Genomic DNA, 26,216 nt, shown 5'->3' with positions numbered 1-26,216 from the left:
TACGGATTCCAAGATCTATATTTTTTACGCATATTCGTAAGTTGTTTACCAAATGGCGCTAGCAGTGTTTTACGAAGTATTGTAGAGGTGGGGTGCGGCAAAGAGGGAACGAATGCTCAAGGTTATTTGGTCAGGGTAGCGCCTTAAATATAAATTAAATACAAACAGTAGTTCAGGGAATTGTAATTGGCAATTTCTCGTCGACGCCTTAGCGCAGCGGTCACAGCACTGGCTGTTGCGCTTTCAGTCGCGGGTTTGATACCCGCTCACGACAGACATTTTTATTGGCCATATAGATGTTTGTGTATTGTGTGTTTCCGGACCCCTGACGCAGAAGAAAATCGTACTAATCGTTGAGTGTGAAGCGTTTTTTTTTATTACCAAATAAGGAAAATAAATAAAAGATAAATCGACAATAAACAGATATTTATTTAAGATGAATCTAGAAATTTAACTTAGTATAAGAGTTTAATTAACGCTTACTCAATTAAAATAAAATAAAACTTATGGTTTATTTCATCGCTTTAAAAGTTTATTTCACACATAAGTTGCTGATAGGCTTCAACTATAAGCATAAGTTAAATAAGTCTTGATATCAACGGAGTGACAAATTTTACATTAGCTTAAAGCTACAATTTCTGGATTCACAGATAGCTGATAAAAATAACTGACAAACAAAAGAGTTCAATGTTAAAAAGAATAATATGGCATTACTGGGAGCCATTATAGCAAAGAAGAAAAAGGAAATATGACAATATTTTATCTTTTAGATACTGTAGATCTGGTACCTTTATCAATAACATATATTAACTATCGTTCTAATTTTTTTTTTTCATATTCTAAGTTGTAAAAAATCAACACGAATTGTGTTACCAGCATTAAAATTATTTGCTTAAACTATTTTTTAAATAAACAATTTTAGACAAAAGAAAAAAAAGAAAAAGTTTATGCATAACAGTTGCCAAACAAAAAAAGACATTTTAGGAGGTAATTTTCAAATTGTCATCTCCATTTTTTTCACTATTCTCTACGACATACGACAAAAGTTTAAAAGAAAATCGACGTTAAACAATTTTGTAAAATAGAGATGAATTCTATATATACATATACAAACTAGGGGCTTACATTAGACTTGGTTTGAATTTTTTTATTTGAAGATGGCCATTTTTGAGAACTACCTCCCAAACATATGTTTCCAAAAATTAGCCGCCAACTTCCGCAGCAATAACGAGAGGTTTTCCATGCTGGTCGTCATATCTGTCGTTAGAATGACAATTGTACATCGTCATCACGCCGTACGTCAGGATTCCCATGCAGAAGAAGGTCACCATAAGGCCGGCGAGTATGTGCGCGTTGAAGTAAGGCCCGCAGTTGACGGCGGGACCGAAGCAATGAGTGTCGTTACCTGAACCGTTACGAGCGATCTGGCGATCGTCGTTGAACGGTTGTATCTGTGGATTTTATAACTAATAAGTAAATATCAATAACATCTTATTAATGTCTTATCTTGTTTTATATACACAGTATTTTTTTTATACCACTAGGTCGGCAAACAAGCGTACGGCTCACCTAATAGTAAGCGATTACCGTAGCTTATAGACGCCTGCAACACCAGAAGCATCGCAAGCGCGTTGCCGACTCAATCCCCAATCCCCCCAGGAGCTCTGGTCACCTTACTCACCAACAGGGACACAATACTGCTTGAAAACAGTATTATTTAGCTGTTATCTTCTGTAAGGTCGAGGTACTACCCCAGTCGGGCTGCTCCATATTTTGAGCAGGAAATTACTGCTGTGCCCTACCTCAGTTAAGTACTTCAGAACATCATAATCCGTACGATACTAGACGTGTCAACTAAATGTAAAAAATAATACAACGAAGACCAGCTACCGATATTGTATTCCAACAATTACTGCCTTACGATTTTCTTTCAAACCAACTTCAAAAACGGAGAAGGTTCACAATTCGACTGTATTTTTTTTATCTGTGCTACCTCATAACTTTTTACTGTGTATCGTTCTTATAATATTAGCTTAACCTAGTTAATATTCGATATTCATTATACAATTTGACGTTTATATAAGGTGAGAGCAGATATATTAAAAAAGGGATGCGTCTATATATTTTTTCCTTCCAAAAAGGAGGAGGTTATCCAATTTGTCTCAATTTTTTTTATATGTATGTTACCTCATAGTTTTTGGAAGTAAAACTTCACTACGCACACTTAACTTGGGGAGGAAGCTGGTGAATGCATGAAGAGAGCGTTACGAAAAGTGTAATCATGAGGCGAAAGGAAATTGAGAAGGATATATAAGTTACTGACCATAGAGAAAGAGTTACATTTCTAAAGTTTTACTTCAGTCGTGTGCTCTCAAACTCAATTTTTTTTTTTTCTGGATGTCTAGATTTCGATTGTTATTTTTTTATTATCTTAAGCTGGTATTTGTCATGCTATCCCTTTTTAAATTTGATTAAGATCTGACAAGTAATTTTTGACCAATCTCTAATAATACCTATTTGCTTCACTATTTTTAGTCGACTTTGTATTACTCGTCGATGTAACGTGACGTCGTTTTTATTTCCGTTTTCCCGCAAACATAATTAAGTATATAGATAAGATAGTGTTAAAACCCCCCCCGAGTGTGTCAAAAGCGTTACCTGATACTGTGAGATGGTGACAGCGCTGCCGTCCCTCATGTTCACCAGCACGATAGGCTCGCTACAGATGTACGACCACTCCCAAGGTGCACCCACCCTCATCTCCGTGCGACCCACTTCTTCCCCATACTCGAGTAAGGAGACATAGTCTGGGACAATATAAAGATTACAAGGATAAATTATTACTCAAAATCAAAATCTATTTTATTTAAATAGTCTTCAAAGGCACCTTTATATCGTCAATGTAATAATAATAATAATATTCTTTATTGCACACCATTAGAAGATACAAACAAAAGTAGCACAATTAGAGGAAGATGTACAAAGGCGGTCTTATCGCTAAAAGAGCGATTTCTTCCAGACAACCTTTAGGTATACGACAGGGCATAGAAAAGCGGTACAAATGAAAACTAAATCTATTTAATTAAATTGTGAACGGTAAAAGTGAAACTACCACCGATTTGGAGTGTAGATTCAGCAGAGAAGAATCAGCTAGAAACTCCCGCAGTTACTCTTTACAAATTTTTAAAACAGCTTTTCTTTGATTCGAAACGTAAAATATTGAACGATAGAGTAATAGTCTTAGGACTTTAATTGACTAATGGATATTGGATGTTATTATTATTTACCTACAGATAGGAAGGATTTTCTAACGGTCGATAATAATTACATCGTCCGTGTTAAATATTAAGGAGAGGCTGTCTCAATATCTAATTTACCCGCTTTTAAATACACTTTATGCTGGTTAAATTTTAAAACTTAGCTATAAAAAGTATATGAGTATAATATGTTATCACACTCCTTATTTAGTCCTCTGCCCAAAGGTTGCCTGGAAGAGATCGCTGTGTTAACGATAAGGCTGCCTGTTACAACTGATGCAAATTCTATTTTTATACTCGTATATCATTTGTAATACTGTTAAAACCTTATTGTATTGTTGAGCGAAAGTGTAAATAAATAAATAAATAAAAAGGTTTTTTTATGAAAAAAAAAGACAAAAGTTTAGTATTCAAGTTGTAATTACTTAAAATACCAATTCTGCTTGTAACATCTCACTACTGAGCATAGACCCCTTTCTCCATTTAGAAGATGAGGTTCGAGCTTAATCCACCACGCTGCTTTACTTCAGGTTGGCGGATGATATGGAATATGTAAATATCATTATAGTCTATACAGTCCACTGCTGGACATAGGCCTCCACAAGTTGACGCCAAAAATAACGTGAACTCATGTGTTTTGCCCATAGTCACCACGCTGGGCAGGCGGGTTGGTGACCGCAGTACGGCGGCTTTGTCGCACCGAAGACGCTGCTGCCCGTCTTCGGCCTGTGTATTTCAAAGCCAGCAGTTGGATGGTTATCCCGCCATCGGTCGGCTTCTTAAGTTCCAAGGTGGTTGTGGAACCTTGCTATCCCTTAGTCGCCTCTTACGACACCCACGAGAAGAGAGGGGGTGGCTAAATTCTTTAGTGCCGTAGCCACATAGCACATATCTGTATATGTAAATAATCATTATGTAATTTCATACCAATCAACCATCGATCTTCTCGAAACTTAAACGAGAACTCAAGTTCGAACTCCGTGTATTCCATCCGTGTGCTAAAGCTACGTTTCGTCCAAGTCTCTTCACCGACTATTGGAATTTCACTGAACGTGGATCGACGCGTGCCCACCGTAGAGTACACACCTGTAAATTTTACATTTTTGAAGTAAAGTTCTTTACGCACAAGTTAAGATCGATGCTCCCTGCCAAATATCCTTTGTCAGCACTCCCACTACCAAGGCAACGTTAAGCTGACTATACATTTATAATTATTATAAATACTTGTAAATAAGTTAATAGGATGGATTTTGTATTAGATTTAATACATAGCTGTAGTTTTTGTTTCAATAAATAATTATATTTTTTAATCTATGTGTTCTCAATAACTTAATTCACACTTAACTTGGGGAGTAAGCTGGTGAATGCGTGACGAGAGCGTTACGGAAAAAGCGAAAGGAAGTTGAGAGGAGACATAAGTTACTGAAGATAGAAAGAGAGAGAGTTACGTTCCGTAATTTTTACTTCAGTCGTGGGTCCTAAAGCGTTTTCTTCTTATATCATAATTATGTTTGCTCGCAAACGAAAAAAAAATGAAATTTAATTTACGCCAACAAGTAATATACCATAGGCCGTAGATAGTTAAAAAAAAAATAATTAAATACACATTGTTAGAGATAGCTCAAAAAATACTCGTCATATTATGAAAAAATTTAGCTCATCAGTTTTTCCTGAGCACACTGATTTTAATGAGTCTTTTTATATTCGAAAACTGGTGCTTGTTGTGCTTTTAAATTAGATGTGAAGAGTAGTATTTAAGTTATATGTACCCAATTATATATATTTATAGTTGGTTTTTTGTAGAAGTGGAAAACTTCATTTGGCGCACACACATTTTTTCGTAGGTACTCGTTGTAAGTTAGGCTGATCCGTCACGCTGTGAGGCGAAAGACTCCAATGGGTGAACTCGGGACCGCCGAGTTTACCCGAACGAGAAAGATACAGTCAGTTGTTCTTCGCTGTTGTGTCGCTGTGTTTAGTATATTCAAATAATGCGTAATAATTGTCATTATTAATTTAATTGTAGTTATTATATTATAAATAGATTGCGATTGCAATGAAATTTTCACTTCTAACGTGCGGTCTTAACACACTTTTTTTTTTAAGAAAACAAACACTTGTGTATTTTAAAAATTACTTTATTATTTCACAAAATATTGTTACTTACCGATAAATCGAAAAAGAGCCCCACTAGTTGAAATCGTAATCCCTGGCTGACGAATTACCTTCTGAGTTTTCATTGGCATAGAATTCATCTTATCTACAAGAATAGGATTAGTCTTCCCAGTATAAAACGCCACGATATGATTAGCAGCAGCTTGTCTTACTAAGAAATATACCTCGAATATGAGCAAATCGTGCCGTCTCAACGCATTAACCCGTGTTTCATTCAAATAATCTTTAAAATAGATGTAAAAATACTTAGACCTTCCATTGTAAAACTTCACTTTTGTACTGGAATCGCTTAAGTAAAACTCGTTGGTACGTTCCGGGGGAAAACTATTTTTTAGAGTCTTATAGGGTTGAGCTACTGCTGGTAGGAACTTTACACGTTTCTCTTTCAGCTTTTGGCTCAAACGATAAAAGGGTGTCCCGTGCTTATCCTTTACAGAAATGTCTTCGAAACAAAATGATTCTTCTATGAATAGTATTACAACTTTGCTTCTACTGACTGCTTCGTTAATAATCTTAGAGAAATCAGAGGACTGTAGTATTTTAAATGGGTTTGGTTCGTTTGATATATGTGGTATGACTTTGTCGTGATCCAGTATAAATACTGGTGCTGTATCTCTTTCAGCGAAAGTAGATTGTAATAGTAATAAGAATATAGCTAGCGTCGACATTTTTACTTACTTATTTTTCACTTTTTCTTTCAATGACAGGAAATTGGAAAAGAAAAATATTTTTCTTTTTTACTTATGAATTAGTGTTAAAAAGTTTTTATAATACAGTGATAAAGAAAAAAAAAACTGTTTTCATATTTATTTTATTGATATATTAAATAGAAATAATAAGGAAGGGATGTTATGTACAGACTGAGTTAATAAATCAATGAAATAACAATAACACTAATAAAAAACTTTATTGCACACAGTAACACAATAATTATACAAGAGGAAAGCGTATTACAGAGCGTGCAACGTTGTCTTTCCACCAAATAATGATCTCTTACATACTATCCACACAAAAAATATTTATCAATTATAATGTACGAAGTAAGTTTGTTTAAGGTACAGTATAAAAGATCTTGCTTGGTATTTGGGTTAGAACTTCAACTAATTCAAGAAGTGTTATGTTCCTGTGGTGAGTTAGATAGCCAGAGGTCCCCTAGAGGATAATGCTGTGTATTGACAGCGGAGGTAGAGTCGGCAACCCATTAGCGGAGGATCTGTTTTTGTGAATAAAAGGATACGATCGCTTAACATCAGGCGAACTTCGCTTGCTTACTATGGCAAGTTATTTTAATATTTGCTTACTACTATTATAAATGGTATAAAAAGTTGTGTAGTTTACTGAAATTGCCATTTAAAATATAATCTTATTTAAAATTAGTGAGTAATGGCAGCACCAAGCACCATAGACAAGCGTCAAACTAATCATATGATCATTTTTCACATGACCGATGGTTATTCGTCATCGCCCATTTTTCGTCTTTTTATGACAATTTCTGGGCTAAAAACTTACTGAGTAATTTAGTCCGTTACGTCCACTAGAAATAGTTTTTAAAAATGGCGTTTTGCCGTTTAGTGTTACCTATTTTAGTGCTAAGTGTTGTGTCATCTTACGCGAATATACAAGTACCTGTATTCCTATGGGGCGATTTGAAAACATCAATAAAATCGAATCCCTTATCGAACATTGGTCAAGATGAGTTCGAGTCAATTTTGAAGAAGGAATTAGAAACTGAACCTTTCACCGTTGTATTCATTGACGAGACTTTATCCGTGGAAGATTTTTCACGTAAAAATTCCGAAGGTGAAACATCGTTCCCTTATTTACACGCTAATATTGGCAAAGCAGCGTATTTACCATCAGTTGAAGAAGCTCTAGACGCTTTGAACAATCTAGCCGATCCAGAGAAGGTAGACCGAGTTAAGCTCACAGAGAATGGGTTATCCGCGGAATTCGAGCCAGAAAGCGTGAAAATTTTATTTATAACTCTCAAAGATGCTCGCGAAGGTGAGTCCAGGGAGGATATGCTCCGTCGCCACAACGATTTCATGCAAGAAATGTACAATAAACTTGAGAAGCAATATGGCAAGGTCATGGCTGTGTACACGGCAGAGTATCCTTCGTGGACAGTACCGAAAGGCCTCTCAAGGTCCCGTCGTCAGGCCCAAAATGGTGCTATCGATACACCACTGGATGGACTCAAGTTATACGCTCAAGATATCATCCTCACTGTCGGCAGTGAAACAACAAACTTGAACAACTTACAGAGTTCCTCGAGCGAATTCAACGATACAACAATGTCGACAACGATGAACTTCGGTGATAACTCCATCACATTAAACTTTGCACAGCAGGCTGGTTACTGGTTTTTCAGTAAGTTGTAATTATTTATTTTTATACTACTAGGTGGGCTAACAAGCATTCAGCACACCTGATGGTAAGTTGTAACCGAAGCTTATATATAGCTGCAACACCAGAAGCATCTCAAGATCACAACATTTCTGGAGAGCAGTGCTATTTAGCTGTTATCTTCTGTAAGTTATAACTTCCCCAGATAAGCTGCTCCAGATTTTGAGCAGGATATATTTCCCTGTGCCCTGCCTCAAACCTTGTTTTATATTTACTTAAATAAAATTACAGGATTACAGTACACAAATATCGTGACCTCAAAATTTTATTATATATAAACCACCTAAATTGCCAAAGTAAATATTAGTTCAAAATGGAAGTTACCATCGTCTTTTTTCTTTACATCATCATCATCATCATCATCATCATTTTAGCCTATTGCAGTCCACATGACCACTGTCACTGGACATAGGCCTCCACTAGTTCGCGCCAAAAATGGCTTGAACTCATGTGTTTTGCCCATAGTCACCACGCTGGGCAGGCGGGTTGGTGACCGCAGGGCTGGCTTTGTCAGAGACGCTGCTGCCCGTCTTCGGCCTGTGTGTTTCTAAGCCAGCGGTTAGATGGTTATCCCGCCATCGGTCGGCTTTTCAAGTTCCAAGGTGGTAGTGGAACCTTGGAGTCCCTTAGTTGCCTCTTATGACACCCACGGGAAGAGAGGGGGTGGCTAAATTCTTTGGTGCCGTAGCCCACACAGCACATATAATATGCTGCTCCCGTGTATTTATTATTTTAAATTACAGAACCAAATAACACACTTTAAAGACCAAATTTTATAGCACTTAAATAAATAATATGTTGCTCCAGCGCCATCTATCAAAAATCGAGAAAACGTCGTCGATAGCCATAATTAATAACTATAATTAATAACGTCGAAAGACTAATGATTTATTTTCTAATAGCGATAGATGGCGCTAGTTTATTTACCATTTTGATATTATATTTTAATCTTTTTCTTATTTACTGAATTTTTTGTTCAATTACAATAAAATATAGCCTATGTCACTACTAAATAGTGTAGCTTTCTGTTAGTGAAAGAATTTTCATGATTGGATCAGTATTTGCGAAGATTACCCCCTACATATAAACAAAGTAATAAACTTTACCTCTTTATAATATTAGTATAGATAGTTATTAAACTAAATGCAGGTTAAGTTTCTTATCTAATATTAACAAAAAGAATTATAATTTTCTACTTTTTGTCATAAGTTTACTTATTTGCGTTTTATTACCTTAATACATTGTAATACCAGTAAAAAATATTTGCCTCAACTCATTAGTACGATTTTATTGACGACGCGTTAGCGCAGCATTCACAGCACTAGCTCTTAGACTTGCGGTCGCGGGTTCAAGCGGGATCACTCATGACAAACATTTGTTTGGCCATATACCATAACTGTCATTTTGAAGTTAGATTAGGGTTATTTTTTTTTTTTGTAACGAAATAATGTCGATAAATGGTCTAATTTGGAAGTCTAGTTGGTCTAGTTTGGTTAGGGTTATTTTATTTGTAGCGAATTTATGCTGATGAACAGTCAAATTTTAAGCTTAGATAATTCGACGGCTCTTAATCTAAAGCATTACCTTTAAAATTTCAGACTCCGTCAACTTAAGACGAACATCACCAGCTGTAAACGAGGAACTCCTGCCCAATTCTGAAGTATTTGCAGTAATGGGTTTCTCATACAGATGTGGACAGACCATCTCCTTCTCCAGCGGGGGTGAAACGCAGACCTACAACTTGATATTCCAGAACTTGAAGGTAATGTGCTCATTAAGTTAATTATTTAAAAATGTGTAAAACTAACTTGGCTACACTCATCCAGCACATATATTCAATCAATATTATATCAAGCTTCTTAAAGAGTAGAAGCAAGGACAAGAAAAAAAAAAGTAAAGAAACCGATAATTAGTAAATGTAAATATGATAAACATTAATATTTTTGTGATAAATGAATAATATTTAATAATTAATTAATAATTAATTTAAATAAATAACATTTATACAATATGAAAATAATTGTTTACCCGCAAAGAGAAAAATCGACAAGTAATTTGATGTGGTTTTTTTTTTTATTTTTTTTATTCAATGATAGGCTTGCGTTTGACCACTATTTCACCTGATGATAAGTGAAAATGCGGTCTAAGATGGAGCACGCTTACCTAGAAGTAACCTATTCAGTACTATATGTAGTATTAGTCAAAGGAAAACTAAATATGCATTATTATAACAAGAAGTACTTGGCAGATCTTGATCAAATTAAAATAGAACCACGCCACGCCCCAGATTTCGACTAAAATATTTATCAAAATCAGTACATCCGTTAAAAAGTAATGAAGTAAACACACAAAAAATACTGAAAAATATCAAATTGAGAACATTCTCATTTTTTTCAAAGTCAAATAAATTAAATTTTTCTTATTTGTAATATTAAATTTAAACAATATAATTTAAATTTATAAATCCATATTTCAGGTTCAGCCATTCTTTGCTCCCAACGGCAACAGTACTCTCGAGTTCGGCGACTCGGTGAACTGTGTGGGTTTCTTCACTGTTCCCATCTGGTCTGGTCTCTTTGTGGTGTTCATCCTCCTGGCCATCACCTTCTACGGGATCATGATGATGATGGACATCAGGACTATGGACCGTTTCGATGATCCTAAGGGCAAGACTATCACCATCAATACTGCGGAGTAAAAATTTAACCGGCCAGTTCCTATATTATGGTGTTTATTCTAAATCAGATTTGAATTAACTAAATTGATTAAATTTAAGTTTTTGAAACACTTGTGGTTTTCGGTTCAAAATTGAATGAACATTTGTTTAGTAAAATCGAGTAATCATATTTTCAATAACACAAAAACTTCATATTATTATGAGTGAAATTAAATTTTAAAATTACTTATTTAGAACTAAAAAGATGATGTATTTTAACACTAAATTTGAAAACCCAAATAGTAAGAATGCGTAATAAAGTTTTTTTTTATTTTTTTTTTACATATTTTAAATATTAATTTAGTTTAATTTAAACTGAGTATAAAGAATAGACACCATTTTCTCAATAATATATAAAATAAAAATGGCCGTCTGCTAATTGTAAAAGAACTGGCTTACGATTATAACACCAAATAGCATAGATGCGAACTTATATAGCTCAATATAACGTTAAATTAGTGTTATAAATGTATGATTAATTTAAGTGACATTTCATTTACTATTTAAAACATTTATTTATTATTTTTTTGCATTTATTTATATATAATATTATAAAATCATTTAATTTTATATTGTATATTTTTTTAAATGTCACTTAAAAAAGGTTATACATTTAAAAAAAATAGCTTGAAAAATATATTTCAGTATTTCGCAAAATGGAATTTCGATCGTTTCGTTTGATTTCAAAATTAAAAAAGAATATCTGTATTTTTACGATTGACTTTTCTAGTGGACGTACAATAATAGATTTTTTAGCGGGCTGACAATACCATAGACAATAGACTTAATTGCTTGTTTGAAATTTAAATTATTTCCATTAGAATATTCACAATGGCTGGTTATTAGTCTAGGTGTCTATGGTGTGAGGCTTATATAAAGAAAAACGTAAACTTTTAGATTTTTTAAAACGAAACCGACTATGTGCCTGTTCAAGTAAATATGTAGATTAAAAATGTATATTCGTGTGAATTGTGATCTACAATCAAAGTTTACCATTCTAAACTATATGTGCTTAAAATATGCACTCTAGAGATTATTAGGGCTTTTACATATATTTGCATTGTTATAGGGTTGTCCATCTTCACCAAAAGGAGGGGTTGCTACCTTCCCCCTTTACTTGTGGTTCATTAAAATTTTCATGTAATCCTTCCGTGAATAAAACGGCCTAATTAAATAAATTATGTGTATGAAAAAGCACGTAGTTTATGAATACTAATAATACCCGAATAAATTGTTACTATTTATTAAAAAAATGCGAAATTTTATATATATTCAAAATAATGTCATTCGACTTGAGTTTAAGTTAACAACGATTCAATAATGTTCCGAGCTTCAAAAATATGATAATGGCGTAGTTTTAAAAAATTATAAATATAATGAAAAATGAGTGCCCTCCATGCTAGTGCCAATCATTCATTCCAATATTTCGAATAACTATTTAAAAAAAAAACTACTATGAATTATTGTAATGAATAGAGTTTCTATTGTTTAAGTGACCTTCATGTATCGCGCGAGCTGGCAGTAAATAAAAAAGTAAGACCTTGTCTGTCTGCACATTTATATTACAAAAAAAAAATGACATTTGCACCTTGTACCACAAAACCAAAAAAAATGGTGTCATTTTTGAAATCAAAATGGCGGACCGTTAAAGCTCGCGCGTAATAGTATAAGCTGAATATATTTCGATAATCATACAATTATTTATGTATTGAAACCATTGTACATATTATTTTGAATAACAGTTGAACCATTTTTATTTTATTTTGTTGTTATTTATAACAAGTATTAAATTGTGACCAATTTTTTCTTTATTCCCTTTTACTCGTCATACAAACTAATTTGTAAGGTGTATTTGATACTAGAATTAGTTTCTGTTGAATTGAAATGTTAAGGAAAAATAAAGCTTACGTACGTTCAATATAGTTTTATTAATTACCAAATAAAACCTTTTATTTTTTCATTTAAATAAAAGTGAACATAAAGAAACGATGTTAGCTAAAATGGCGAACCCATAATTTTTTAATTAAAAGACAGATAAAGGTCTATGTCAGCTCCGGCACGTGACTGCAGTTAAAGAAAGATTACCGATTTATAAAACTGAAATCAAAACGAATTGACGCATGCTATTCGTATCAGCTATTGGTAAAGTAAATACTGGTATACACCTCATATCACACCTCAATCTTACATAAACAGCTAAAAGCGCTGTAAATTTAGCGTCACTAAACATCGGCGTCTAAAATCTTTTTTATACTTATGAGAAGGGAAAGGGTTTTCCCTCGATTTCTCAAGGATTCCATCATCAATTCCTGGTTTCCTTATCATTGTACCACACTCGGGATATCTCCTTTACAACAAAAAAAAATTTATCAAAATCGGTTCATAACCGACGAAGTTATCCCCGAACATACATAAAAAATGTATACGGTCGAATTGAGTAACCTCCTCCTTTTTTGAAATCTGTTAAAAATAAGATCATATAACACTTATCAAGCGCCTAGCAAAATATTAGAAAACCGCTCATGTGATTAGGGATAACTCAAAAACTACTTATCAGACCTCGATGAAATATGACAAATACAAGCTTTAGAATAAAAAAAGGATTTTAAAAAACATCACATCTCCTCAAATTTTTATGAGGTAACATGCATAAAAATAATTATGTATTTGAATTGATATACTACATTTTTTTTCGGTTAAAAACAAAAATTAATGTACATTTCCTACATAAGGTTTTAGTAATTCATTACCATTCCACGCGGACATGATTTGTACCATAACTAGTTCAGTTGTGAATTCATTATCTAGTTACATCAGTATAAGTAACATTTACCCTATATTTTCCTTATATTGGTTAAAGGCGATACTAATCATTGTAACGGATGAATACTAACTGATGTTGTTGATACGCTATGAGAAGACGTGTCATCTAATTATTAAAACCATGTTAAACGTCACATAATCATCAATATTTAATTTTCATACTTTAATTGTTTATAATAACTAAGCTTCTAAGCTATTTGTTCAGTTTACCTTGTTGTGACTGCTATAATCTTATATATAAAATTCTTAACGGAAAGGCGGAAACGGCTGGACCTATTTTTCTAAAAATTTGTGTGCATATCGGATAGGTCTAAGAATCGGCCAACATCTATTTTTCATACCCCTTAGTTATATATTGGGGATTAAGAGGGTTAATAACATATATGGCATAACGTTTACGGGGTCAGCTAGTATATCAATATTTTCTCATTGATAGAGGTTGTCAGTAAGATATAAGTCTTTGCAGTTATTTAAGTTAAAATATTGTTATTTTCTTTGATCAAAATATTTTTATTCAAAAAGGCTTTAAAAGCATCTTCAAATCGTCATCTTATAAATTAAAATTTAATTATCGTTAAAAGTGAAGCTACCACCAATTTGGAATGTAGTTCTGCAGAGAAAAACCGTCAAGAAATTATAATACAAAAATTGAAACATCACTAAGTCCACATATCTTTATCATTTATGTAATTCTGCACCGAATTACATAAATGATAATGAAAGCTTTAATTATTAATTTCTTTTTAATAAAAAACCTTATATTTATTATCAGACAATTGCCAAATCGTTTATGGGATTTTATTGTATATACGAATACATAACCCAGAAGCATATACTTATACTTTGCGCAGTAGGAAACTTTGAGTTACAATTTTGTTATCCATGATTATTACTATTTATATCGAAAACAATCGATATTCTCGTGAATATAATAATAAGATTACAATATATGTAAGTATCTATTATATATTAAGCGGGTGGAGTGACATCCAGTCACATAATAATAGTACTTTATTTCAGACCAAATTTTAAGTCCATATTTGGGTTAGTACAACAAAACAAAATTAAAAATAAACAAAACAAAATTAAATTAAAAAACTATAAGTAAAAATAACTGTGTGGTTCGGCATTAAAGAATATAGCCACCCCCTCTCTTCCCGTGGATGTCGTAAGACACGCCTGCCCAGCGTGGTGATTACGAGCAAAACATATGAGTTCACGCCATTTTTGGCGCGAACTTGTGGAGGCCTATGTCCAGTCGTGGACTACGATAGGCTGAAGTGATGATGATGAGTGATGAAGTAAAAATAAAAACAAACAAAGCATAAGTAAAATCAAACATCAAAAAATTCTAAAAATTCAAAAGTGGTGTTAGTAGAGAAAATTAAGAAAATAAAAATAAAATTACATGAACTTATGAACTAGGTAACTAAAAAAGGTTAAGTACACACACGCTTGTTTGCATATGTGTGTGCACCATTCCAGCTCCTCCAGAATGGGCTGTCGAGTTTGTACGCCAATGTGGCGAGAAGGGTATTAGTGCTATTCGCCAGCCGGGTCATCATAGACGATACACGTTTCCGGAAGATCGCGTAGAAGTCGTCCACATAGCCTCCGCAAACATAGCAGATGCACTGCAGTGTGCAGTGCAGTCTGTGTTTCCTGAAAGCTATGACCTGGGGATCTAGGTAAGCGTGCTCCATCTTAGACCGCATTTTCACTTATCATCAGGTGAAATAGCGGTCAAACGCCAGCCTATCTATGTATAAAAAAAAATAAAAAAAAAGTGATTTGGTTCCCCAGTACCACTCTCAGCACATTGTTGTACTGGAATATAAGTAATATTGTTATAAATCTATTGTGACGTGGTTGTTATGAAAAACGTCCCGCAGGGAAACTCGAGCTCCAAGTTTGTTAATGCCACGAATATCATATTTAAATGAACACTATCTTAATATCTGTAGCATTACCTCACAGTAACAGACAGAAAATAGATAAAATAGTTAAATGCACAATAGCAACATCGGTCACTTGTTGAACTTTTCTAACTGCGAATGTTGCAGAGCTGAGCCTTATAGGGATGTCAAATGGATAATCCACCGATCAGTCCTCCCGTGACCATGGTTGCTGTAAAGTATCCAAAACTTCGAACATCTAAAAACATAATAAACCGCGATGAAATCCGAAAAAGTTGTTACATTATAATTGCACTAAAGTTTCGAATCCAAAATCCCCAAGAAAACAAGAGTCACGTTGTTTATTTCTAAATCATAATACGGATACTTAACATTGGGCAACGCAAATACACTTGGTCTACTATGATGTAATCTTGAATTTGGAGATGACTTCGAATCACTAGACGAAGGCCAGGGTCTCGGAGTAGACGGCCCCGGTTCGAGAAAAAAGGTAAGAAAACAAAAAAATAAAATAAAATTATTTATTGACACGTACAAAAGTTACAATCTTAATTCTTAATAAACGTAACTGCGGTAAGTCGGTCAGTGCACGTAGACTAGCGTCTCGGAGTACAAGTGAACGCTGGTCACGCTGGTCACGGGCAGCCGTAGTCGCCCGCAACGGAGTCCCGCTCCTGGCTCACGCTCAGGAGCGCGGCCGTGCTGTTGCCAGGCCGTCCTGGAGCGTGAGGTCTGAGTCCGATTTCTCAATCATTGTAGGTGGATCTTGGATGAATTCGGGCGCGTCTGTATGGTGAATTTACAAAAGAAAAAATTGAAATTAAAAAAAAAATCATCTGTAAGATTAGCTATTGAGTTGAAAGACAGTTGAGTGATAAGCGGTCAAATACAAATATAAGTAGGTATGTTCTTTCGTCTTGTGGACTGTCTAACGCGTGTACAGCTTAAGAAATCATTAATTTTTATAAAAATTCCAAATTTTATTCAACTTTTTAATAATTCATGTCGTAAGAGCCCGATGTAAAGTATTAGAAATCTTAAAAAAAAAAAAAAAACAAAATCAAAAGTTTTGGTCAGCCGACTTAGCCTTTAAGGCTGTATGGCTATAATAAAATAAAAAAAAAATTGGTCGATATATGGCACCTATTTCATACATAAAAGGAAATAAATATGGTAATAGCGAATACGGATTGGTACAATACTTACTGACGCCCTGCAAGTCCATGGTATCCGTTTGCTGGTCCCCGACCTTAATGCGCACCGCACAAGCGTACTTCTCATCGTCAGACACAAACACGTCTTCGAGGGCGTGTCTCTTCCCCACTCTATTGTTGTGACGCGTGACACGGTCATTGGGACCGTTATTCGCGTCTTCATCATCTTTGAACCATTCTGGATTTGCTAAAAGACTGATAAAGAAGAGAAACTTATTGAAATTGTTTTTTTTTTTTTAATTAATCTACAACTAGATAGCAACCAGCTTATGCTCTACCTAATGATAAGCTGTTTCCTTAGTCTACGTGTAAAAACAGGATCGCCACAAGCAAGTTGCAAGCTTCCCCAGTAGGTATGGCCACCTTAGATGGCGAATGCTAGCGCGACCCCATCTCGCCCAACCCAGGCGGATGACTGCTAACACGTGGTGATTTTTAGTCAGTAGGAGTCTGACATAACCCTCTGGCGCCCCCGCGCTGGAGGGTATCCATGACGGATTTTACCCACGTAAAAAAAAAGGTATGGCCACCTTAATCACCACAGAAACATACCACTACTTGATAACAGAATTATTTAGCTGTGGTCTTTTGCAAATGATAAGGTTGAGATACATCGACATACAGCTCCCGGACCACTCCTAATTAAAAAAAAAATGTCCTGTTGACCCCTTACTCAGTATATGTTAAATAGAGAAAGACTTTGTTGCTAAGAAACAGCTACAAAAGCTTAGCCCTTAGCTTTATAGCTTTATAATAATAAAGCTATAAAGCTAAGGGGTATAAAAGTCATTAATTCTGAAAAAGAAGAAGAAAAAGACTAATAAAAGCGTATAATACTTCACTAAGTCTGAATACTCACTCGTCATCAAAAATGCAGAACAGATACGAGAAATCAGTAGCCTCGACTGTTTCCTCATTCGTGAGGTACTTTTCTATTACGCCATTGTTCGGTTCCTTGTTTGGCAAAACATCTTCTAGAATATGTTCAGATAGCTTCAGAATCTCCCCTGAAGCCGGGTCTCCTCCATAACAGACGTATTTGTAACCAGGTTTGGCATCCTCTTTCGTCACATTCGGAAAGTATAGATCACCTTGGGCGGAATTCAATAAACGTTGGTCGACAACTAATTCAATGTCATTCGGGTCAGTCAAGGATTTCTTGAACCAGATAATGTCTAGTTGGGGATAGGATTTGGGGATGGTGCAGTCCAGTTTGTATGGTTTTCCTTCGATTGGTTTGTGTTTTTTCAAGGTGCCGTTTGGGTCCAAGTCTTTCATTAGAGTGACGACTCGTGTGGTCGCAACTCCATTCTCAGTTTCGGCCAAACATTGGTATTGTCCTTCGTCGGAGAGGTCTGGCTTTTTGAAGACCAAGGTGCCTTCGTTTTCTAGTAAGACAACGTTGGCGTGGGGTATGTACGGTTTGCCGTCTTTGAACCAGGAATATCTGGAGAGAAAAATACAAGAGAAAGTTAAGTTTCCTGCCGATTTTAAACAGAAAATACATTCGGAATCGGTGGTAGCATCTTATTAACTATCGTTGAGCATATAAAGTATATTTTAGGGTAAGTAAAGTGATTTTCAAACTTAATTTAATAAATAAATTGATCCTTTTGGAACTACTTAGTGAAAAAATAGTGAAAAAAGTAGATCGTTATCTACTTCGTATAAATTATCATTATTTTGAACATGTATTTTAAGCAACTTTGACTATACATACAAATTAATACAAGCGTGTGACAGTAAATTAAACGCATATACTACACACGATATCTAAGCTATATACACAAAATTAGCCCAACAGAAGCAGTAGTTTAGGTACAACATACTGATGAACTTAATGCTATTTCTGTGTAACATAATATATTACAGACTTTTTTTGATCCAGATGTCGCTTTAAGGTCAGTTTTACTCCAACTAAAGTCGCAGGAAAATTTAGTACCGATTGGCATATCTTTCTAGGATCTATTTAGGTAATATCTTGAAGATTGATCTTGAGTGTAAGACTATTGCGTATTTTAAGATACAGCGCCCGAGCCATTTTAGGCAGACAAAAATAATCGAGTTAATGGAAAATATACGGAATAAACTTCGGCTGACCCTTTTTAGTTATCCATTATTATAAAAATCAATTAGTTTTTTAATCCCTCGTATGTTTGCTCTTGCTAACTTGCGCCGTCCCTCGCAGGGTGCCACCCCGGGCCGTGTTCCTTTTGGCTCTAGAGTATCACATCATCATCACATCAGCCTATAGCAGTCCACTACTGGTCATAGGGCTCCACAAGTTCGAGCCAAAAATGGCGTTAACTCATGTGTTTTGCCCATAACCACCACGCTGGGCAGGCGGGTTGATGACCGCAGGGCTGGCTTTTGTGCACCGAAGACGCTGCTGCCCGTCTTCGGCCTGTGTATTTTAAAGCCAGCAGTTGGATCGTTATCCCGCCATCGGTCGGCTTCATAAGTTCCAAGGTGGTAGTGGAACTGTATTATCCATTAGTCGCCTCTCACGATACCCACGGGAAGAGAGGGGGGTAGCTATATTCTTTAATGCCGTAGCCACACAGCATAAGCTCAGCTCTAGGGTAAAGATGACCATAATATGAGGTGTTTGTTTACCTTTTATCTAAATATATACTTACTTCACATTCTTGCCCTACGGTACGTCTACGGTAAAGCACTCAATCGTTATTTCTTTATCAGGAGGGCCGATGACTATTTCTGAAGAGGGCAGCGTCTTCAGGATGGGCGGCTTCTGAACTGGCTGAGATGCGCCTGGATATATTTTGAAACATTAAAATAAAATCTATACCAATATTTTAAAGCTGAAGTTGGTTTGTTTGTTTAAAATGGCTAATCTGAAACAACTGGTTCAAATAAAAATTATCTTTGTGTTGGATAGTCCACTTCTCGCGAAAGGCTATATAACACAGGTGAAGCCGCTGGGCACAGATAGTATGTTTATATAAATAAAGTCTTTTTTTATTTGATAAGATTTGGGATAATAGTAATTTTATAATTAGGTACCTACTTTAATTAATAATTTCTTATTTTAAGTAATACACGTTCGCATATGTTAATTGAAATTATATGGGCTATAAAACATCACACTAGGGAGTGTATTGCAAAATAGATTATTGGATATAATAAAGTGTCAATAAATAAATAAACAATACTTACTAATCACCGCACATACAGCCAAAACTACAATTTTCGTAATTCGCAACATGATGGCTCTAAGATAAAAAAAAATATATTATTATCATTTAAAACTTAAAAAACAAATACTAACTTCAATTTAAATAGTGAAAAATTATTAATTACAAAATGAAAAAAAATAGTTAAAAAAAAAATTAAAATATGTCAAAAATCAACATTAGTACGTGTCAATACTATAATTTAAAAAAATTCAAAATTAAAAAACTGCTTGTGTGCAATTCACAGCAGAAGTGAAACATCTGAAAAGTCATAGTAAGGTAAAGTCATGGTAAGGTAAAATCATAGTAAGGTAGACCGTTGCAATTTATTCTATCGACGATTGTCACGGTATCGTGAAAAAGGTCAAGCGCAAAGGTAGGCGCCATACAAAACGTGTCACTGTCACATTTTGAGCAGTAATTTATTTTCTATCTCTTTTTCTCCTACTATGTTTTTTTCCTTATCGTGACATTTTCGTCCCATCGAGTTTCAAATCACAACAATTCTTAAGAAGTTTCACTAAATTTTTTTTTTATTTTTTATTTAAAAATTTCAAAATAAAAAGTTGCACCCACACGTATGTTACTGACCTGTTACTGACCAGTTGGCAGAACACTATGTCACCTGTGCGCTGATCATCCTCTTTTATAGATCATCCATTACAGACCAAAAGGAAAAACAGGTTAATAATTATATAGCTTTTTATTACTTTTGCAGTTTTCAGTAGATACTTGTGATATAATAAGGTAGTAATATTTGTATTAATCTATAGCAAAATTGTAACGATGTCTGTACATGACAGATATTTAGGAGACAAAACTTTAGTTTTTTTTTAATGATAGCACTGAATACTAAGTAGGTAATTGTGTTTGCTCGCAAACGAAAAAAAGCCGACTTCAATTTCATCTACGAGTAATACAACGTAGATCAACGAAAAAATAGTCAAGTAACTACGCGTTATCAAAGATTACTCAAAAAGTAGTTATCAGATCTCGATAAAATTTATATGTGACCACATGATAAACATCAGCTTTCGATTAAATTAAAAATTATCAAAATCGGTACACCCAGTAAAAAATTATTGCAGATTTCCGAGATTTTCCCTCGATTTCTCTGGGATCCCATCATCAGATCCTGGTTTCAATATCATGGTACCAAACTAGGGATATCTTCTTTCCAACAAAAACAGAATTCTCCAAATCGGTTCATAATCGACGGAGTTATCCTCGAATATACATAAAAAAGAAACGGCTACGGCACTAAAGAATTTAGCCACCCCCTCTCTTCCCGTGGGTGTCGTAAGAGGCGACTAAGGGATAACAAGGTTCCACAACCATCTTGGAACTTAAGAAGCCGACCGATGGCGGGATAACCATCCAACTGCTGGCTTTGAAATACACAGGCCGAAGACGGGCAGCAGCGTCTTCGGTGCGACAAAGCCGGTACTTACTGCGGTCACCAACCCGCCTGCCCAGCGTGGTGACTATGGGCAAAACACATGAGTTCACGTTATTTTTGGCGTAAACTTGTGGAGGCCTATGTCCAGCAGTGGACTGTATAGGCTGTAATGATGATACATAAAAAAATATATACGGTCGAATTGAGAACCTCCTCCTTTTTTGGAAGTCGGTTAAAAAGCGCGCATAACGCGCGCACGTTACGGCTAGTATGGAATAAAACTCGTACCAACAAGACAAGGTCTAGGAATATGCGTATGTATGATAAAATTCCACAAACGATTTTACAATTGCCTGTTAATAAATTAAAGTCTTAAATAGCTATAACTTATTACGTCTTACAGGCAGGATATATATCGAATATATGTAATAATGTCGTTGCATATATAAAAGGTTGCGCCACAAAGAGACCAGGCCAGATGGGCACTGTGCAGAAACCCACACAGTATACTAATTCACCGAACTCGACCGTACTGCTACCGCTGGAATTGCTGAATCTGTAATGTAAAGAATAAATATCTGTAACATACACAGCCGTGTGTTCCTAAGGTAGGCAAATTAACGCTTCTGTTATATGTAAAAGCCGATGAGCGGACTGATATAGCTACATTTATTTTTTAATAAATATAGCTGTTTTCAAGCAGTATTGTGTTCCTGTTGGTGAGTAAGGTGACCAGAGCTCCTGGGGGGATTGGGGATTAGGTCGGCAACGCGCTTGCCATGTTTCTGGTGTTGCAGGTGTCTATAAGCTACGGTAATCGCTTACCATCAGGTGAGCCGTACGCTTGTTTGCCGACTAAGTGACATAAAAAAAAAACATATTCGGGGCACTCACGGGCATCGTGAGCGCTCTATCACCCCGGTAGCGAGTGAGAGGGATGGTGCCCTGCCCTCATTCTATTACGGAGAGTGAAGGAGCGAATATCAGCGTCTCCTTTTCCCTGATCGTCTCCTGCGGAGCGGGTCCGCAAGGTTGTCGGCTTCGCACTGCCGCTCCACGGCCTCCTTAAGAGCCACGACTTCGTCGCAAAAGGAGGCAACGGCCAACCAGTACCTCTCGCTGCTGAGCATGGAGCGGACGATGTTCAACAACAAGAGGTCTCCGCCTACGGTGGCCACCAGCACCTGGAGCTGGTGTCTCCAAGCGGCGCATTCCCCTTCCTTTCTGTTCCGCGAGTTGCGGGTTCAACTTCCGCTTGAGTCTGGGTGTAATATGTGTATTTATATACATCTTTTTTCTGTATATATGCTATAACAGTCGGCTGTTACCTATAGCACAAGCATTAAGTTGCTTACCATATGCACAGATGACTGTGTTTATTTACGACCGTATTTTTTTTCCTTTAACATACACGTGCTATAAGAAAAGAAAAAAAAGTACGTGCGTACAAAGTACACATATGAGAAGTTAAACTTCTTTGGCAAACTAATTCTTAAGTCTCGTTTATATATTTATACAAATCTAATGCTTTGGATTTCCGTTCCAGCGCCATCGACAAAACGTTGCCGTTTCATACGTAAAAATTTTACCCTCATGCGCCTAATGAAGTTTCAACTCAAAAATACTTACCGAAGCAGCCATGTCCGGTAAGTATTTGTGTCAGTCTGAAGGTTAGCACACCGTGCCGTCTTTTGACCCAGCGATTGAGGTGGTGACCTATAGCGTCCGCCGTCACTGAGTCCACCGCTTGGGACCCAGGTCTCTCTTTTTGATCCGTAGTTGGGATTTAGCTACCTTACTTAAGCTATTAACTGTTACGTAATCCAACTTTATCTGTTATTTGTTATGTAATATAAATACTTAAAAAAATCATGAGTAGACCTACAAAAAACCTTGCTCGAATGAAAAAAATGTTTTTAAGAATCTAATAATATGAAAAAAGAGTCACCCCTATTTTCCCACTCTTAGAATAGGAGATTTCAAATTTATACGAGACCAACTTCGAGGTAGGTATATACGTAAAACCTATGTAATAAAAAGAATTACACCAACACAATACCATCTACCCCTAGGCTGCCTGGAAGAAATCGCTTTTCAGCGATAAGGCCATCCTTTGTACTTAATAATACTTTGTTAAAATCAATCTGATATGTATTATTTCTGTTTTGATGTACAATAAAGTGTATTGTTATGTTATGTTACCAATATCGAACTTATATGTAAAAAGTTATGGGTGGTCATAAATAAAAAATAATAATAATTGCGTCGACTTTGAGAACCTCCTTCGTTATTTACTTATTCATTTATACAGATACTTCACTTCACTTAAAAAGATACTTCAACGACTTATTGACAATACAGGATTCAAATATTCGTAAAATGAAATGTAAAATGAATGTAAAATTTTTAAACAGAAACAGAAAATATTTTACAATTTTAGACATATAATTGTAGTTACGTTATAAAATACAGACAAAACAGTATATATGTAAGGAAACTCTATTTCTAATCTATTCATTACGTATTTCCTTAATCCTTTAATCATATTAATTTCTTTTTAAGTGCTCGCTTAAACTATAAAGAACCTTATTGGTGTCTTTTAAGACTCTTGGATTCATAGACTTTATATGCTTATTTATTTTGTATATGCTTATTTTAATTACTTAATAATATATCTGTGCACTGAATTTTAAACCCCTGCCGCCTAAAGTAGGAAAGTCCTGTATCTTATTATATATTAGGCAGTGATTCCTCCAGTTAATTACTGGCACAAGTTAGATATATGCATATGTTTGGTGTAAATAAGTTTATGATGAACTAGTCACTTACAGAAGTAAACAACACTTACATAAAAGAACTTTGTTCTATCGTTACATCTTTATTCGTATTATTTCGTCAGTTAAAAATTAAATCGCGAAAAGATTCGCTGAAAAATTCCTTGCCAGTATAATTTATTAAAAATTAAAAACATTTTTTTTTTAATATAGAACCGATGAGGTTAAGGAATCAATTTCATACCAACCACTCGTAGACTAAATATGCATAATCAAATATTGGACTTTGACGTTTTTTACCGACTTCCAAAAAAGGAGAAGGTAAAAAATTGTATTTTTAAACGGTTTTATTTAGCTCACCCCGTTTGTTTTATTTTTTATTTATTATTTATTCTTGGGTCAAATTTAGTAATTCAAATTTCACCCTCTTCCTGTCAACCGATTAATCTGAAATTTTGTATACACTTTGGATTTTGGTGACAATACAATTATGTTTATTCATTATCATTATAAATTCAAGATGGCCGCCGCTACAAAATGGCGGATAATTTATGTTTTATTAATCCCATCAATATGGGTACCAAATGAAAGGGCTCAACAAGCAGAATACAATATACTATAAAAAATTGAAATCCAAGATGGCGGCCGCTACAAAATGGCGGATAACGTAGGTTTTATCAATCCCATCAATATGGGTATCAAATGAAAGGGCTCAACAAGCAGAATACAATATACTATAAAAAATTGAAATACAAGATGGCGGCCGCTACAAAATGGCGGATAACGTAGGTTTTATCGATCCCATCAATATGGGTATCAAATGAAAGTGCTCAACCAGTATAATCAATGTACTATATAAAATTAAAATCCAAGATGGCGGCCTCTACAAAATGGCGGATAACTTAGGTTTTATCAATCCCATCAACATGGGTATCAAATGAAAGGTCTCAACAAGTAGAATACAATTTACTATGCAAAATTGAAATCTAAGCTGGCCGCCGCTACCAAATGTCTGATAACAATTTTTTATCAATCCCACCAATATGGGTATCAAATAAAAGGGCTTGACAAGAAGAATACAGTGCACTATACAACCTCAATATTTAAGATGGGCCTTGCAATAATGAAGCACTAAATGAATTAAACAGAATGCGAAATAAAAACTAAAAACTAGAAAATAAAAATAGGTAAAAAAACTTTTTAAGTTAAACGGTTTTATGTTAAACATACATTGCAATGTTTAAGATAAATGTACTAAAAACCAAAAAATAATAAAATAGATACAGTCGTGGGAATTATAAACATATGCATAGACTAGACTAAAATAAAACCGTGGGGAACGTCAATTGTCTACAAATTATCGACTTAATGTGCGATAGAAGAATCGTTTAATTCGTCATTAAAATAGGCAGTTGGCCCGCAGACGGTGAGGAAATTACTTACTATTTTCTTGCTCATGGAAATTCCAATAGTTATACACTCCATGTAAATAAAAGAGATGTTTCAACTAGTTTATCGTTGGACATTCACACTGCTGGCTGGCGAGGAATCGTTTCACTGCTCGTAGTTTGTCTTTAATCGACAAAACATATGATAAAAGTACTACTCGCTCACCACTATGAAACCCTAAAACTCGCTTATAATCGAGCTTGCTAGCTTGTTTCCACATTCTAGCCCTACTTATCACACGTCCATCTTTGTCGGTTGAACAACTGCCTAATTATAGTGTAACATTACAAAACAAACATTTTAATCAACGATTGTAGACAATTGACGTGCCCCACGGTTTTATTTTAGTCTAGTCTATGCATATGTTTATAATTCCCACGACTGTATCTATTTTATTATTTTTTGGTTTTTAGTACATTTATCTTAAACATTGCAATGTATGTTTAACATAAAACCGTTTAACTTAAAAAGTTTTTTTACCTATTTTTATTTTTAATGTACCACAGAACTTTTACTGGGTGGACCAATTTCGATGATTTTTTTAAAATAGAAAGTACAACACAAGACAAGTACTTTCGATTTATGTCTAAAAATCCATATTTACTTGACTATATTTTAACCGAATTCCAAAAAAGGAGGATGTTCTCAATTCATCAGTATTTTTTTTATATATCATTTTTTTTTTAAATATCATAAGAACTTTTTACTGGGTGGACCGATTTCGATGAATCTTTTTTTAATCGAAAGATGATGCGTGTTGTGTTGCCCCATTTAAATTTAATTGAGATTTAACAAATACTTTTCAAGTTATATCTAATAATGCCTATTTGCTTGACTATTTTTTGTCGATCTACGTTGCTACTAACTTTTCACTGGATGTACCGATTTCGATG

General features: G+C 34.9%; 3 protein-coding genes across 3 annotated transcripts; 1 reads left to right on the top strand and 2 right to left on the bottom strand.

Annotated features, from left to right (window-relative positions):
* Window positions 1-1,202: 1,202 nt before the first annotated feature.
* Window positions 1,203-6,100, bottom strand: LOC123666985. The gene is made up of 4 exons (XM_045600997.1): window positions 5,425-6,100; window positions 4,185-4,343; window positions 2,659-2,807; window positions 1,203-1,451 (listed from the first exon to the last, which is right to left on the bottom strand). Exons 1-4 carry the CDS (start codon window positions 6,098-6,100, stop codon window positions 1,203-1,205), a joined length of 1,233 nt encoding a protein of 410 aa, XP_045456953.1.
* Window positions 6,101-6,861: 761 nt separating this feature from the next.
* Window positions 6,862-10,627, top strand: LOC123667063 (V-type proton ATPase subunit S1). The gene is made up of 3 exons (XM_045601061.1): window positions 6,862-7,802; window positions 9,437-9,600; window positions 10,315-10,627. Exons 1-3 carry the CDS (start codon window positions 6,986-6,988, stop codon window positions 10,534-10,536), a joined length of 1,203 nt encoding a protein of 400 aa, XP_045457017.1. The 5' UTR covers window positions 6,862-6,985; the 3' UTR covers window positions 10,537-10,627.
* Window positions 10,628-15,800: 5,173 nt separating this feature from the next.
* On the bottom strand, window positions 15,801-19,733 carry LOC123666984 (hemolin-like). Its single transcript, XM_045600996.1, has 5 exons — window positions 19,685-19,733; window positions 19,165-19,279; window positions 17,367-17,954; window positions 16,500-16,702; window positions 15,801-16,079 (listed from the first exon to the last, which is right to left on the bottom strand). The coding sequence occupies exons 1-5, from the start codon at window positions 19,731-19,733 to the stop codon at window positions 15,979-15,981; spliced, it is 1,056 nt and encodes a 351-aa protein (XP_045456952.1). The 3' UTR covers window positions 15,801-15,978.
* Between the last annotated feature and the right edge of the window lie 6,483 nt (window positions 19,734-26,216).

The sequence above is a fragment of the Melitaea cinxia genome, chromosome 27 (assembly GCF_905220565.1).
Source record: "Melitaea cinxia chromosome 27, ilMelCinx1.1, whole genome shotgun sequence".
In the NCBI taxonomy this organism is placed as follows: domain Eukaryota; kingdom Metazoa; phylum Arthropoda; class Insecta; order Lepidoptera; family Nymphalidae; genus Melitaea; species Melitaea cinxia.
The sequence above is the reverse complement of the archived record's forward strand: the minus strand, read 5'-3'. Positions and strand labels throughout refer to the sequence as shown.

Excerpts from the sequence above, each read along its gene's own strand:
- LOC123666984 (XM_045600996.1), bottom strand. The coding sequence starts at position 19,733 with ATGTTGCGAATTACGAAAATTGTAGTTTTGGCTGTATGTGCGGTGATT. Across the intron at positions 17,955-19,164 it reads TGCTTTACCGTAGACGTACC|ATATTCCTGGTTCAAAGACG; the intron begins GTAGGGCAAGAA and ends TTTTCTCTCCAG. Across the intron at positions 16,703-17,366 it reads TTCTGCATTTTTGATGACGA|TCTTTTAGCAAATCCAGAAT; the intron begins GTGAGTATTCAG and ends CTTCTTTATCAG.
- LOC123666985 (XM_045600997.1), bottom strand. The coding sequence starts at position 6,100 with ATGTCGACGCTAGCTATATTCTTATTACTATTACAATCTACTTTCGCT. Across the intron at positions 4,344-5,424 it reads GGCTCTTTTTCGATTTATCG|GTGTGTACTCTACGGTGGGC; the intron begins GTAAGTAACAAT and ends TAAAATTTACAG. Across the intron at positions 2,808-4,184 it reads AGAAGATCGATGGTTGATTG|ACTATGTCTCCTTACTCGAG; the intron begins GTATGAAATTAC and ends ATATTGTCCCAG.
- LOC123667063 (XM_045601061.1), top strand. The coding sequence starts at position 6,986 with ATGGCGTTTTGCCGTTTAGTGTTACCTATTTTAGTGCTAAGTGTTGTG. Across the intron at positions 7,803-9,436 it reads GGCTGGTTACTGGTTTTTCA|ACTCCGTCAACTTAAGACGA; the intron begins GTAAGTTGTAAT and ends TTAAAATTTCAG. Across the intron at positions 9,601-10,314 it reads TGATATTCCAGAACTTGAAG|GTTCAGCCATTCTTTGCTCC; the intron begins GTAATGTGCTCA and ends TCCATATTTCAG.